The sequence below is a fragment of the Cryptomeria japonica genome, chromosome 1 (assembly GCF_030272615.1).
Source record: "Cryptomeria japonica chromosome 1, Sugi_1.0, whole genome shotgun sequence".
NCBI classification, from domain to species: domain Eukaryota; kingdom Viridiplantae; phylum Streptophyta; class Pinopsida; order Cupressales; family Cupressaceae; genus Cryptomeria; species Cryptomeria japonica.
In genome coordinates, this window is record NC_081405.1 from 268,834,609 (window position 1) to 268,850,585 (window position 15,977).

The 15,977-nt window shown below is 36.3% G+C and overlaps 1 protein-coding gene and 1 non-coding gene across 5 annotated transcripts in view; both read right to left on the reverse strand.

The window, feature by feature from the left end:
• LOC131075735 (pullulanase 1, chloroplastic) overlaps window positions 1–11,738 on the reverse strand; it is a 356,768-nt gene extending 345,030 nt beyond the window's left edge. For 2 of the 4 annotated variants that reach the window (XR_009113252.1, XM_058012612.1), the window contains exons 1-3: window positions 11,141–11,738; window positions 7,338–7,512; window positions 7,049–7,150 (exon numbers count right to left, since the gene is read on the reverse strand). Coding sequence is in view for 3 of the 4 variants with exons in the window: in XM_058012612.1 (XP_057868595.1) it covers window positions 7,049–7,150; window positions 7,338–7,512; window positions 11,141–11,409 (546 nt within the window). In the remaining variant the exon portion in view is untranslated. The remainder of the gene's footprint in view (window positions 1–7,048; window positions 7,151–7,337; window positions 7,513–11,140) is intronic. The other 2 variants (XM_058012613.2, XM_058012614.2) reach the window with 2 other exon arrangements.
• On the reverse strand, window positions 9,277–9,347 carry TRNAA-AGC (transfer RNA alanine (anticodon AGC)). Its single transcript has one exon. It is a non-coding gene; the product is annotated as a tRNA-Ala (tRNA).
• Window positions 11,739–15,977: the final 4,239 nt, after the last annotated feature.

Here is a 15,977-nt window from a genome sequence, read left to right on the forward strand (position 1 = left end):
ATTATTACAGCTTGACAAAGAAACCCCATATAAACAAATCGACAAACTTATTCAACAGGAATACTTAACCTTCAATTATCATAAAGTCTCTCATCACAAGGTTAATAAAGAATTAAGAAAAATACACCTGTTGATGTTTAGATAACACTGACACTGGAACCGAAAGCTTCCCCAATAGAAACTAACTTTGCAGTCTATCTTCAAAAGCCATAATTCGCAATCTCCTCTTGATGTGCCTTAGCACAGTCAGCTAGGGTTTGAAGATTGGTGGGAATACAACTGATTTTGTTAGCAATACAAAATAGTAGTTGCATGTCTAGTAGCAAAACAAATCTACCATACCATCAAAGATTCAATCATTATTAAAATTGGATCAGATCACATCAAGGGTTAAGAATCATGAAATATATACCAATCTAGGGTTTAGACCAATTCTGAAAATCAACAACTCTGAAGGTCTAAATAAGGTAATAACTCCACAGTATACCCTTTGCATTCCACAGATCTGAAAATCTAAAAGGAGAAATATCAGTTACTTCCTTCTTTGGTTCTTCACTCGAATCTCCACAATCTTTAATGAATTAAAGAATGACTCCTTGATGAGGACCCGATGATGCCCTCTAACTTCACCCCTGTCATTATCTTAATAAAAGACGAACAACAACCTGAAGGTAAGAGCTTACTGAAATCTGAGGGTTAGTATAACCTTAGCTCTGATACCATGTTTAAATTCGTGCCCTAGATCAGTAATCAGATTTGTAACATTTAATCATGCCCTAGTTTATTAATCAGATTTGTATCATTTGATTATGCCCTAGTTTATTAATCAGATTTGTAATTTAGTAAACTATAATCAAGTAAATTCAAGAATGAAACAAGGAACCAAGAGACAAACACAAATACCCTAGGAAAACCTCCAAGGAGGAAAAACCCAGCATTAAAGACCCACAAGTCAGATTATGTATTCACTCTTATTGCACAAATACAATACTTAGCTTTCTTTTCTGAATCTGATCTTTATATATCAGATCTGCCCTTTTGCATGCTTCAAAACTGCACCAAAATGCCCTATATCCTCTTGAATAAGTTCGCCCAATCCTTGGACAAATTCGCACAACCTTCTTTGGTGATTTCGCACCTCTTGTTTGCAGAGCTAATTCGCTAATTTCATGGATAACTGAATATGTGTTTGTATTTGCATTTTAACCTTTATTTATATGAGTCCTTAGCCTTTATTAAATCCAAGTCGGCCTCCCTCTTTTGGCGCCAATTTATTTATTGTGGCGTGGAGTATTTAGGGTGGTGTGGAGGTATAGGGCTGGGCCCAACTTGGGGGCACGTTACCCCTTTAGGATAGGACCCAGTCCTATATGGGTTCAGATGTTGCCTTAAGGCAATCCGAACCCATTTTTACCTAGTTACAAACAACACACAATACAAACAAATAGACATGATGTTGTGACTCTATGATCAGAAGTTGTTTGACAGTGGAGAGATAAGTATTTGTCAAAATGAAAAACATTAGATCATAGATAGTAAAGTTTCAAAATGTTCAATTTTAAGCCAAGGTTATGGCAAAATTTTCCGATATGTAGTGGATGAGAATTTGACTTCAAAAAAGTATTGATGTGCATATTTAAAACCAAAGGGTATATTTTGATTTTTGAAATTTCAATTTTATAATTGGGGAAAGAAATTAAACATTCATCAAATTTGTTGGAGATGCATCGGAAAATAAATTTGAATTTTTCCAAATTTGGAATGATTTTTGAGAAATTAATTGGGGAAGAAATGAGACTCCCTTTTGGCTTTTTATCTAAATTAATGTGGGACTACAACCAAATATTTTGTAACCCTACTTTTGTGCATTGTTTTCCATGCCATGCCCAAATGGCTATTTGGAGTGTGAGGAACCTAGAATTGAGCTGTAGTAAGTTATATATTTGAGAGGTCTCAGTCACTGTTCCCCTCAACTTCAGAAAGCAGTATCTTCGATTTCAAGGTTTGGATAGTTTTACCTATTTCTAACATATTACTATTTATAGTAAGTCAGATTTTGGATAACTAGTCTGCCTCATCTTTAGAGTGCAGACTCTTCAGTTTCAGAGCTTGGTGAATTGCAGGTCGGCAAGTATTATTCTGTTATTTCACTTAAATACTTTATTAAGTGGCTTTATTATTTAACTGAAATACAATGTTCATAAAGTGACCCCTTGGAACATGTGTAGGGAAGGGGACGTAACTTATGTTTTAACAACTTATTTTATATTCCAAAAAAGTGGACACCAAGGCTTAGGTGGGAGAAATAATATTTTAATATCTCTAAAAAGGGCCACCAAAAGGAGACGTCAAGTTTGAAGGAGGCTTAAGTTTAAAAAGTAAAAGATTTAAATGTTATTTTAGTTTTCAAAAGTGATCCCAAGCTTGGGAGGAGAAATGCAAAATTAACAACGGCTAAAGTTTATTATTTTATTATGTGAGATTACCTATTCAGGTGTTGCCCTAACTTTTTATTTAAACTCTATGAAATATAGTTTTGGATTTCATTATGTCTATGTTGAATATTGTGAAGATAGAGAAATGCTGCTAGAATGAATTTAGATGTTCTTCTGAATACTGTTGAGGATGAAATCACTCATCAGTTAGCCTAGTTTCAATGGTGAAAGATCCACCCTAGCTGATTGTGTTCTACAGTTCAAGTGTTTAAGGTTTTGACTTGAGTTTGGTGTTTTCAATCTGATTTGAAATGAAGGTTTTCGAAGTATTTTTATTTGGGTTTGCAGATTGCATTGGGTTTTCAGATTTTGATGGGATATATGCTTATTCTAAGTGATGTTCGAGTTTCAAAGGTTTTGGTGACCATTTCCAGAGCTGGCCGTACCATTCCATTCCAGCTACAAAGAGAAGTACATTTTGGATCATATCTTCATAAAAGATCATTTTATGTTTGTGGGTATTGTTTCCTTGATCTCCTAGCAGCCCATCTTGATTTTATGATCAAACTGATAACAAAGAACATAAAACAATAAACGCAATACACATAACACAGTAGTACCCTGGGAAAACCTCCCTCTTGGAGGTGAAAAACCCAGCAACAATTATCTCAGTTTATATTAGATCAAACACAGTAGCACAATTACAACATTCCCATGCTAGGGCAGACTTATCTGAAATGCTATGACCTTGACAATCCTTAAAATGCAGATCGTTGTCACTGTAACTTCATTCGGCAGCACTGAAGGATGTTCGCTCAGCTTGGAATACAAGTTCGCCAGCCTTTAGACAGATTCAGGAACCCTCGATTATTTGCTGATTGCAGAGATAGGAAATTTGCTGATTGTATTGATGTTAGAATGATCACAAATCATCTTGTATATATATGAATTAAAACCTTCCAATAGATCATAGTCGGCCTTGTAGTTTTGGCGCCAAGAATAGGATCAGACCTTTAATTACAAGTTACATATAGGTCGGCCCTAATTACAAGTTACATAATTGCACAAGGGGTTCGCCCATTTAGGGTCGAACCTAAATGCTTTACAAGTTAGACAAATAACATGCTGCCACCCATGATTACATAAATAACTTAAACTAGAATCCAATTCTAGCTACATATTTCAACAGCCCAATGATGCAAACCCATATGTCATTTGCCATTTAAATGCTTATTTTATTTATAAGTTAAAATGACCCCTAGGGAAGGCCGTACACATTGTCTAAGTCGGCTGCTAGGCACTTAGATTTCTTTTTAACTTGCTCTAGATCAATTCAGCCAGTTTGGTGAATCAATGATTGAACTCATGTAAATATAAGGCCACCTTTCTCCTTCAAACACTATTCACACATGACTAGTCATTGTTCTGCTCTGCATATTAGGATTAGGTATGAGTTTTGTCTCATTTGTTTTAATTTTTCAAGGTCTGGTTTTCATCTGTAGGTCTGATCTTTACATCTAATCACTCCTCCTCCCTTGGGCACAAATTAGACCCATGCTTGCATTGGCAGGTTTTAGATACTTGCATGCACAAATTTAAGTAGGCGGATATGGGGGTGTACATGCACAATAGACCTTGGGCAGATTCAAGATGTATGCATGCACAACTTTGTGATGAGCAGATTTGGGTTGTGTTCTAGCACAACCAAAGGTGGAGTGGGTTTGAGATGTGCGCTTGCACAACTTTGTGCAGGCACTTATGCACTAATGAAGTAGAGTGCTATGACCTTGCACAAACAGACCTTGGTGCACTTAGGTAACATTTTGGTACAACTTTTGTCCTTGAGCGCATATAGAAGGTGGGTCTTGCACAACATAAGGTAGGAGCTCATAAAGGTGGGTGCTTGAACAAAATAAGGTGGAGCGGGATTTCATGTATGAGGTGCATTGCTCTTGCAAGGTCGGACTTTAAGGACATTTGTGATTTGATCATCAAGGGTAGGTTACCTGTATGTGCATGCATTGGAGATCAATGACAAGGTCAGGTTTGAGGTAGGTAACTGCACAAAGTAGAGCGCATTTCTCATGTGCACATGCAAAACTTAGTGCAAGGGTAGGTTGGAGATAGTTAGGTGCACCAAATGTATGCTTGATCGCATATGAGACCTAGACTTGCACTAATGCCTGTGGAGACCACCCTAAGACAACAGTTAGCCGATTTTTGAATGATAACTTGTATCATGAGGTCGGGTTTGAGGTGGACAATTGCACAAAGTAGAGTGCATTTGAACCCTTGTCTGCACAATATTGTGGACAAACTTGATTGATTTGCAAGGTGAGGGGGAATTTGCTCAAACCTTAGAAAATTTTTAAGTTCCTTTTCCTCATTTACCCTAAGTGCATTTATGCTAGGCTCTTGCACAAATTTGAGTGCATGTACATAGTGCAAGGGGATTGACTCTTGACTTAGTCAAAATTTCATACTTGTTCCCCCACCTAGGCCTACACAAATATGAACTTGAAGTTCATGACCTTAAGGTATTGAGCTTACGATTCCTGACAGAATTATAAGAAAACTTACCACTTCTCCCTCTTATGTCCATTCCTAAGAACAAACCCCATGCACCTTGACAACTATGACCAAATTGACAACATTAACAACTTTGACAAGATTTTGCAACATTTGACAATATTGACAACTTTGATTAATTTTAGCAATTTGACCTCAATTCTCCATCCTAACGCCTACACAGGAGTCCGGGACTCGACAGTTAAGTTCCTAACTGACTTACCCTAACGAAAAGACATTGCATACCTAAGACATACCAAGGGTTACACCTAACCCAGACCAACAAGACAAACCCTCTCACAAGCAAAGGTTAAAGATTACAACTATTGCCAAGCTAAGACGAATCAACTAAAACACTTAAGCTAAAAGCGAAAGTGGGGATCCCCATTTGCAATGGGGCAATGTGTGAAAACGTCACAACAGTACTCCTCAATCAAACAAGGCCACAGCTAAAATCTCTTGGAGCTTACTTGCTGCCTTTTAAAACAAGCGTTGAGTGTCTTCACTTGTTGCATCATTTTTCAAAGCCTCCAAACAGAGATCTATACCCATTGTTTACAAATCCATATCTGATTCAAGGTCTATAGCAAGATGTGTCCTAAGCAACTATGCAAATTCATATATCCATTTATCCAACTCAACTTCATTGCCTACTGTACCACATTTTCTCTTTTGACATCAATGACAACTGTAATATTTCCAACAGAATGGACCTTTCAGACTTAAAACAAGCCATTCTCATTCAAGGTACAGAAATTCAAGTCTCTTAATAGACTCAATTTAATTTGAAAGCTCCTATTCGAGGGTTTTGGAAACTATAATTTGAGCTGAATCAATGAGGAAATAAAAATTGGGAAATCTGGGCAGAAGCAAATAGCAATTTCACAAAAAGCTCGTACAGCTTTCTGGTAAGTCAAAATAGAGTTATGCCTAGGAAATATTTATTATGTTGGTAAACAAGATGCATAAGCATGGGACCAACTTCCAAGTATGGGATCTAGCTAATTATTAATAAAAGATGATGAAATGAAATTGAGTCCAATCATTTAATGATATTAAAAGGTATTAGACCACATTCTTCTGCACTGTAATTATGGATAGAGAAAAGTAGAATAGAAAACGGGTTGCACTGGAAAGGATGAAAATTTACAATGAAATTTTCAGATAGGGAAACCTCTGAAGCAGAAAAGCATGGTAGAAGAGAAATGGAGCTTTTGTGGTGGTAATTCTGAGCAAATGAGCAATGAAAATAAAAATAACAATTTAGTGATAAGAAGAGGAATAGAAACTCAACTGAACCAAATTCAACTTTAGGAAGAAGAAATGTGTCCACCTTGGAATCCTCATTCAGATTGAAAATGAAGGATATGAGCATCAGATTTCATATGATTTTGGAAAAGAAAATTGACGATATATAGAAAAAAAAGTTCAGATAGAGGACAATAAAGCACCTCATGTTACATGCATGAGAGAAGTGAGCATCACAACATAGAGCTACTGGAAATCTTTAAGTTGATCCAGTGGAAATTTGGGGGGGGCTGCAACCTTGGAACACTCTCAAAATATTAAAGAAATCAAATATCATCTTTAAGGATAGCTTGTGATTTTTCCAGCCCTGATGATTTCACATATTATCTGTCAGACTTTATTTGCAAAATTTAAAAATTGATAGCAGTGCAAATTATAGTAAATGGTTTTGCTAGAGAAATTAGTCAAATGGGACTTCTTTAAGAAATCAAACTTGCATTCATTATTTCATGTATTTGATTCTAGTCTTTGATTCATTTGTTTTATTTCATTATGTTTCAATTTTTCTTTTCGAAGTTTCAAGGTTACTAAGAATGTCCATCTGTCCCTGGAATTTCCCTTGTGTCTTCTTGTTTTGTAAAGCATTTCTAAAGGAGTAAAGCAAGTTCAAATGATTCGAAGCAAACATGTTAAAGGAAAACCAAGGTAGGAGACTATGACAAATATAATAAACAATGACTTCAAGGAGAAACAAAAGATATTCAAGGCTTGAAATATGACATGTTTTATTCATGTACCTTAAGCACTGAAGTAAGATCTGGTTTCACTTTAAACACTGATGAACACTCTGAAATCACCCAGATATCAGTATCCTCGGCCAATATAGATCCAGAGAAATCCTGCATGAACAGAGAGATATCATCTTCATTTGCCAGTGATCCATGAGAAACTCTACCCTAAGGATACAACAGAAATGTAAATTGTGCATTCATCCCCTCTTCTTTGTTATAATCGATATGAAACCCTAATTAGAAGTTCCCACAACAAGAAGGCCTTAAGCTGAAAGCTAGACATCTCCTTACTAACCTTAGTTTCCCCTTTATGAATAATAAAGTTCAAAACTCCACCGGGCTTCACCCTAATATCCCAATACACACCAAAATCATCAGATCCTGTGACAGTTAAAGGTTTCTCCCACAGTGTCTGGACATTTATATCTCCCCAAGCATGAAGCCCCCAGTTCTCATAGACATGATCTTTCCTGTCAAAACAATTTCTATTAAGTGAGTTGCGATATGGTATACCAACAAAGGGTTATCCTTATGGCACAACCTTAAACCCCTCGAAACAGCTTGAAAACAATTAGGTTTTGAATGGCCAGCAATTTCGTGGCAATACATGTACAACAAAAGTATATAGAAGCATTTTACACCAAGATGATGCACAGAACTTCAACATAAGTTTTAATTTTTTCTTACCTAGATAAATTTCAAAAAATGTTATTCACAAGATAAATCTAGAGAAAAATGAATCTAACTAGAAGTGACTGACACGGAGAAACCACAGTCCATAAACTGATAATAGTTGGTAAAATTCCGAGACTGATAAATACAAAACATATCCTTACTAGCTATCAACTTAACTAACATGCATTATCTCAAACACACGTTATTCTATGCCATTAGACCTTTACCCCCACTCCTTGTTCAATTTTATCACTTATTTAGTTTCCTCACAACACTTACATTAAAATTATGAAAAGCTGCAAAGTTTTCCCATAAGTACATGCTGGAGATCATCCTCCCAATTAATACTCCAGAATAGCAGAATATCATCCAAATAGGTAACTATAAATTTCCCCGAACATGGACAATAATTTTCATTAATGTGGATATAGGTTTTTTATTTCTTTTGTAATGTCCACTTCTTCGATCTAGGTGTGTGGAAAAGACCCTTTAGCCTATTTCATTCCCATAAGCTAATTCAGGGAATTGGAAAGGGAATAATTTATTTTATTAAATAAAATTGTCTCAATTAATCATCTTTCAGGCAACTTGTATTTAACTATTTGTGTTGCGATGAAAACTCTAAGGGTAATTGGCCTCCGAGATTAAAGTTTCTTCCTAGTTAATCATGCTGGATACACGCAAGGTTCACAATTGTGCTCAATATTCAAAAGACAATAGTTTGTTAGGAAGAGAAATATCTTTCCTGGAACCAGAGATTTAAAAATAAAAATTTATTGAGGTTTTGCAAGCAAAAAGAAATTTGCGAGTGAGTTTTATTGTGATTGGTTATTTCTCTATAACTTGGGCTTTTGAAGGTACAAATTTGGAAGAAAATATTATACATGACTAGAGATAGGGCATGTATTATACATGACTGGAGATAGGGCATGCATGTTCAGTACGGGTGGCCATTCCAAAAGTTGACAAAACAAAAGAGGACATCGCTCCTGAAGATTATGAACTAATGACTATGGACTTAGGTCCTACTACAAAGGAACAAGAAGTCCAGGAGTTAGATGATTCAGTCAAGGCCATCAAGGAAAGGCTAAGGAAAGAGGAAGAAAAGAAGGACAAACTCAAAGTGGAGAATGAGCAATTGAAGGATTGTATCCAACATTTTGTAAATCCAATTAGAAGAGACAAGGCAGCAGTCGCTCCACTATTAGCTCTTCCACAAGAATCAGTTGAGAGCTTTGAAGGAATGAATATGGCAGCCCAAGAGGCCAAGGAATGGATTAAAGAAGTTGCAGAGAAGGCCATCAAATTCATGGAAGAATTGGCACGGGTCTACGGTCAGATCTCTTCATTCTGTTGAGACATAGACCAGCTAGGACTCAAACCTAGGACCTTCCATCGCTGCTGGAGTGCTCTACCACTGAGCTACTGGCCCCTCTTGGACCAGTCCATCGTCGGTCCGGGTGTGGCTTATTTCCAACACCAACACCCCCCCTTAAGCCACACCTCTCGTGTGCTTGGGGCTCCTAGCCTGGACCTAGCTCTGATACCATGTTGAGACATGGACCAGCTAGGACTCGAACCTAGGACCTTCCATCGCTGCTGGAGTGCTCTACCACTGAGCTACTGACCCCTCTTGGACCAGTCCATCGTCGGTCCGGGTGTGGCTTATTTCCAACACCAACACATTCATAATATATAATCTAGAGCATAGCTGAGTTTTGGGAAGATTTTTAAACTGTTCAAGAAAAGACAATTCCATGTTTAAAAGTGCTGAAAGGAATCCCTGAACAAGACTTAGTCAATGGAAATGTAATTGATGTCGGAACAAGAAGCATGGAACAAGAAGCAATGAGAAAGATTTTTCAAATCAAACTCACTCAAGAAGGAAAAAACTTGGTTTGCAAACTTACAAACATCAACATTGGAACATCCATATAAAATGTACACTAGTTGGGTCAAAGGTGAAGAAAGGTGTAGAGATTCAAGTGACCAAGAAATGCAAGGTCAAGTTAATCAACAATTTAGAATATATTGATGAGTTTGAAGCAAATGTTATTCCTCTTGATGTGTTTGATCTTGTGTTTGGAAATCCTTATTTATCTCAATGAGGCATATTCTCCAGATGCAATTTTTTGGGGAGAAATATCAGCATTCGAACACACAAAGACAAGGTGTTGAAGAAAAAATTGAATTTTATCTCAGCAACGGGCTACTCTACAAGTTGGAGATGCTAGGTTCGCTCAAGGAGGAAACATTTATACTCATAAGAAAAGCACATTCTTCATAAGTTTCAAGTCATTTTGGTGTTGGCTAAACCAAGGCTCAATTCCAGATGTAAATATATTTGCCCAAGATGTAAAAAGAGGTCTCAAAAATTCATTACAGGATGTTTAACATGCGAACCTGAGATTAAGAAAGAAAGGTTGTGCATACACTGTATTATGGATTTTATGGGAACTTTTCCTATGTCAAAGCATGGGCATGACTACCCGTATGCTATGGTAGATAGATCCAGCAATATGGGTTATTTAATTCCATGTAAAAACTCACAAAAAGAGCATGAAGCAGATGAGTTATTCTTTCCAATATTCGGTTTCATTTGGATTGCCTGACTCCATTGTGTCGTACAAGGCTCAAGATTTTTGGGGAAATTTTTGAACTACTTTGTGAAGTGAGATGGAGTGAAAAGGCCAAAAGATTACATCACAATCTAAAACAAAAAGAGTTGCCTAGCAAGGTATTCGGGCGGGGAGCTCAAGGGTTATTACAAGTCAAAGAGCTGGACAAGTCCAGGGTTATTATATATAGCTTGAACTTAGTTTTAACCACAGTTTTGAGACTGAATTGAGTGCTGATGAATACTCGGAGGGGCACGGGCCAAGGAAGGCTCAACGAAGTTTAGCCGAGTCCGCTTAAAGAATCAAGAAATAGAACAAAAAACTACAAAAAAATAAGAAGAGAGAACCACTAAAAAAAATTCTTATATATTATAATTTTAAAAACCTCCAAGTTTTGGCCACGGGGCCAAGAATCAGGTTGCCAACTTCTCCCGAGTCTGAGATTAAACAATCAGATAACTCTACAGCTCCAGGCTACTTTACATATTTAAAAATGCAAATTCATTTAAATCCTGTCTGAAAATTATTCCGTGCATTTCAAGGATTCCAGATTAAGCAACAAACAGTGATTGCTACAGTGTACTCTATTGTAAGCAACAAACCATGATTACTACAGTGTACTCTATTTGTAAGCAACAAGCAGTAATTAATACGGTGTCCTCTATTTGAACTGCAAGGATCAAATTGCCGAAAAACGCGCCTCAAATAGATTTACAACTTTGATGCAAATACAATTATTAAACAAGAGCTGTCGAAAAATGCAGCTCTAACAAATTTACATTAATGTACAATCCTTTAGCCAAACCTGTAGTAATGAATTCGTCGAACAGTGAATTCTAGCTGTTCTTCGAGAGACGCTTCGTTCTCCTCGACTTTACAGCAAAATATTCCTCCCATCCGACCTTCAAAAGCTGATATAGAAAATGATTCTCTCGTGCGCAGAGTTTTCTTAAATGCAGTTGATTTGTGCAGCTTGTCCGAACGAAAACCTGAGAAAACACACCCGCCTGGTATTATTAATTGATTTTGTCGGGGAACTAGAGCGAGCGAACTTGAAAATACAACGGCTGCCATGCCTGACCATCAACACAAATGAAGAGCTCAAATGTTGCTGCGATTCAAACTTGGGACTTCAAGAGCAACATTAGCTTCATACACTGCTTTGGTTTCTTGAATTGAAAGCCAGCGTTTTGCCTAAGCTTACATTTGTCGATGAAATTGCACATTAATTTCAGACGGTAAATATTTTTTAAGACGTGAAAGTTAAAAAAAAAGGAAAAACATAGATTTCCAATAAAGAGTAGATATGCGAATAAAGGGTTCACAATTGCTTGGTAGATAACCAAAGGCACGGGAAGTACTCGTGAGAGGATGTGGGATAGAAATCGGAGATATTTCTTTATTCATTAACAGTAGTTTATGTTTTGGGCCTTTACTAGATTTATGAAGTACACTCAATTTATATTATGTGAATGAATGAAAGAAAGGAATTTTGTTTTGATAAAGTGATAATGGTAGTTACCTTCATTTGTATTAAAAGAAAGGAATTTTGTTTTGATAAAGTGATAATGGTAGTTACCTTCATTTGTATTAAAAGTTAAAGTGTACAAGATTTTTGATGTCAGGGTGAGTAAGGATAAAATCATCTTTTGTATATTGTTTTACAAGATTTTGAGAATATTAGAATGTTTAAATAAAAAAATTTGTGATTATTTTTGTTTTTTTGTTGGTTGTAATGTATAATTGTGTGGTAAAGGAGGAATTGAATAGACTAAATTAAGTTTCCATCTTTTTTTTAAATCATTTTTATTATTATTTTTCTTGATCTTTCAAGTAAGCAATGAAATACTTCCAACACACCTCTAACCAATCCTTCCTTGCCTAAAATAAGAATGTTATTTGTCATTCTTGAAGATGTCAAAAATGCTAGTGGAAAAGTTGAAGAGCACACACTTATATTGAGAGGGAGGGGGAATTAGTATAAGGTGTTTTTCACTTATGTAAACTTTAACAACCATAACGGCAATAATAACACTCAGTTAAACCATATTTGTAAATTTGAAATTGAGTTAAACATCCAAACATTCACATGATACATGTTATCTAAACAATGGAAATATCACAAAACTACAACACCAAACAACAGAAAACAAAAGATCATTGCAATCCAACAGAGGAGGAAATTTGTCTAAGAGCTTAAACCATATGAAACATATCAACACCACAACTCACAAAAAGGCCAGTGGCTTATCTTCCAGTGCTTTCATGTAACCATGCGCTAAAACACATGCACCCAACATAAGCACTCCATTGTATAGTCCAAATAGCTAGTGTATCTCCATGTGACTAGGATGTCAAAACCCATCCAACATCAACACCTTCGCATTGCCTATGACCACAAGATAAAGGAACAAAACCACCAAAGAAGAAGATACGCACATATTATTGAATAAGAGATCTAGGTTACCAAACCATAACCAACACCTTGAAGATCCACAAACATGAGCCTCAAATGCCCCACGTAGATCACATTGATAGCATCCATGGTTTATAATCTAATAAATATGAAAAACAAATTCAACTCACATAACATTCATTGAAGCTCCAAAAGCCTTCCAACAACCTGTAATTCCTTCTAAAGATTCTCACAAGCTTGCCAAGCTAGGGAATCAAAAATAGAGGAAGACCCAAAACCAGTAACCTTTAGGTCTGATACCAAATGTTGGGAAATAAACTGGTTCAACACCAAAAATTGTGAAGATCAATCTCTATCCAATAAACTAATAAAGGATGAGATACAAGACTTGAATAGCTACAACATGAAAATCTGAAAATTAAGTTGCACCAATTGTGGAAAACCAAGATTAGATCCTTCTTAATTATTTCAAAAATTAACCTGTTTATCATCCTTAATAAACCTATCTTGCATGAACTTATAACAACATTAAATAATTATTAACATCAACATAAGATAGCATAAATAAAGCATAAATCAACAACATTAGATCAACACAAGACGTGCTAGGATTTATGTTGAGAAACCCTTGTAGGCAAAAACTCCACCAAGAAGAGAGGACAAGCTTGCATTATCAACAATAAATGTGCTTGCAATATAATCACTTCCATTCTCCTCTTTTCCTCAACCATAGCAACACCTGTGTATATTTGAACAACCCCCTCATGCATCCTAACTATCCTTTATTCCTATAGAGAACCATTTCATATTATTCTACACCCAAAAGGCTAAATGTATAGAATGGAAAGAGCTTTCAAACCACCAATAAAGATGCCCAAAGAAGCCTCTTCATTCCTCATGACCACAACCCTTGGAATGTCTACACAAAACTTGAAAAAGATATTGGTTTTGGCTCAAATACTTTCTCTCCAACTTAGGTGCCCATTCTTGTAAGATAAACATTACATTGAATGCAATAAATGATGAGATGCCTCTTCCATGCTCCCACTTGGAGAAGCCCAAAGGTCACTCATTTTCCACTTCCTTAAGTCATTAAATATCATATTCTAAACTTCCATAATTAGGAAAAACAATATTAAATAATTTTGTTCACAACACACTTTTACAATTGCTAGCAAAACACATCGCCCCTTATGAATATATTACAAATAATGGTGAAAATTAAATATTACAAATTGTTTTCCCATTACATCTTGTAGTGTCATAAATTGTATACCTTTGCTAGGGTGGTACAATTTCACACATAGGTTAGCACCCGCCTTAGTGTGTCTTGCATCTTGCATTTCTAATTTCCCTTTAAGCATTTAATTAATTAATTTAATTAAATATAAAGTCATGTTTCGTCACTTTACATGTTATAAAGTTGGGCCCTTTACCCTAAGTGTTCCCCTTTCCATTTTATTCCTCCAATAAATCATTTAATCATAAACCCTAATCATGTCCTATTTTGATCTTTTAGGCCTGATCTCTCATATCAAAATAGCTCGGAATCAACTATAACTTTGGGGTTTGCTCTAATATTATCATATCTAACAATCTTGAAAATTTGGTAAAAAGTTGGTTAGACCGTGGCAGGAATGCACATGGTCCTCGACTTTTTTCCCAAAATTTCAGGAGCATAATCCTATGATATAATAATGCTTAACCCTAAAATATTGGTGGGAAATTCAAATCCTAGGTCGGCTTAAGTATGAAATTAAGATCTAGGGTTTCATACTTAAGAGCTCTCTTTCTTCATTTGAAGGGGTCTTCTTCTAAGAATATAAGAGAAGGTTTTTGGAGCATAAAGAGCCTTCTTTGTAGCAAATGAGTAGATCTTTGAAGTCTTCAACAACATTCAACATTCATCAAGCATCATTTCATCAATTGGGGGCTTTTGGAGATATAGAAGAACAATAGGAGATCACTGATTGATGATTGGCTTGTACCTCTCCCTTGGGGTTGGGTATGTTTTCATGTTGTTTTCATGTCTTTGCATAAGCTTCATTTTGATTCATATTCATGCTTTAGATCACTTTGCATCATGGATTTAGAGCATTTGCTTTGTCAATTATAAGCAATTAGGGTTTACTCTTTAGGGTTGCTCTAGATTGTTTGCACTCATTAGGATCTTGCACACACACAAGGTTCTTGCACACACACATTTTTAGTATATTATTAGCTATTTGTGGAGGTGGAAATCACCAAAACAGGGGTTTGACTAAGGAAAAACCCTATATATCCACCTAAAACCCTATTTTGCAGCTTCAGGTACACGTTCGGATCCGAGCGTTACTGGAAGTTTCGAGACCAGAGGAGCACACAAGATAGTTTTTGGGTACAAATTTCATCAAAAACCCTAAGGGCAGGGGCGTGGCACCCTATTCTTGCCCCAAGGATAGGGGCGTGGTGCCCTGGTCCTGCCCTCTATCAGTAGGATCTGGTAGAACAAAGTCTTGCAGGCTTCAAAACCCATCCTGTCAGTTGCAGCTCCAGACTTGCAGAATCAGGACAGTGGCATGGCACCCTGGTACCAGACATTTCTACTCAAATTTCAAACACAGGTGCACCTTTGATTTTACCTACTAATCTGTACTTTTTAGTAGTATATCAGTTGACCTTTGATCTGCATTTCCATATTACAGTTTGCTTGCTTACTTGCATCCTAGGTTAGATTGCATTTTTTAATCATTCCTCTCTCTCATTTACAACAGAGGAATAGAAAACCTAAGAGGTGATCCTCGACTCTCTCTTCCACACAATAATTATCTTGAAGGGTGTCACCTCCCTAGGCTCTTTCTTATTCCATGAGTGTGTATGAGAGTGGGATTAGGGTTTCCATACTTAGTCTCACTTTTTTCCCTACACACATCCTAGGTGCCTTGAGACACTTTCCAAGGATATTGGAACCATGTCATGGGATTTACAAGGTAAATGGCATCTTAATCCTAACAAAAATCAAAGGTCAAAGCAATGTACTCATAAATGTTGGAAATAAGGTTCACAAGTTTATGCATGCAAACTAGGAATAAAACCTACTTCCAAGAATTACATTTAAGGAGATGGATGAATTCAATTAGCTCAACCTCTAATTTGATGGGAAAGGGGGCTGAGCACAAATTGAATTTAGTTCTCCTTGATTAAGTTAAAAATAATCTATAGAAATGATGTAAATTGAATCCAAGAT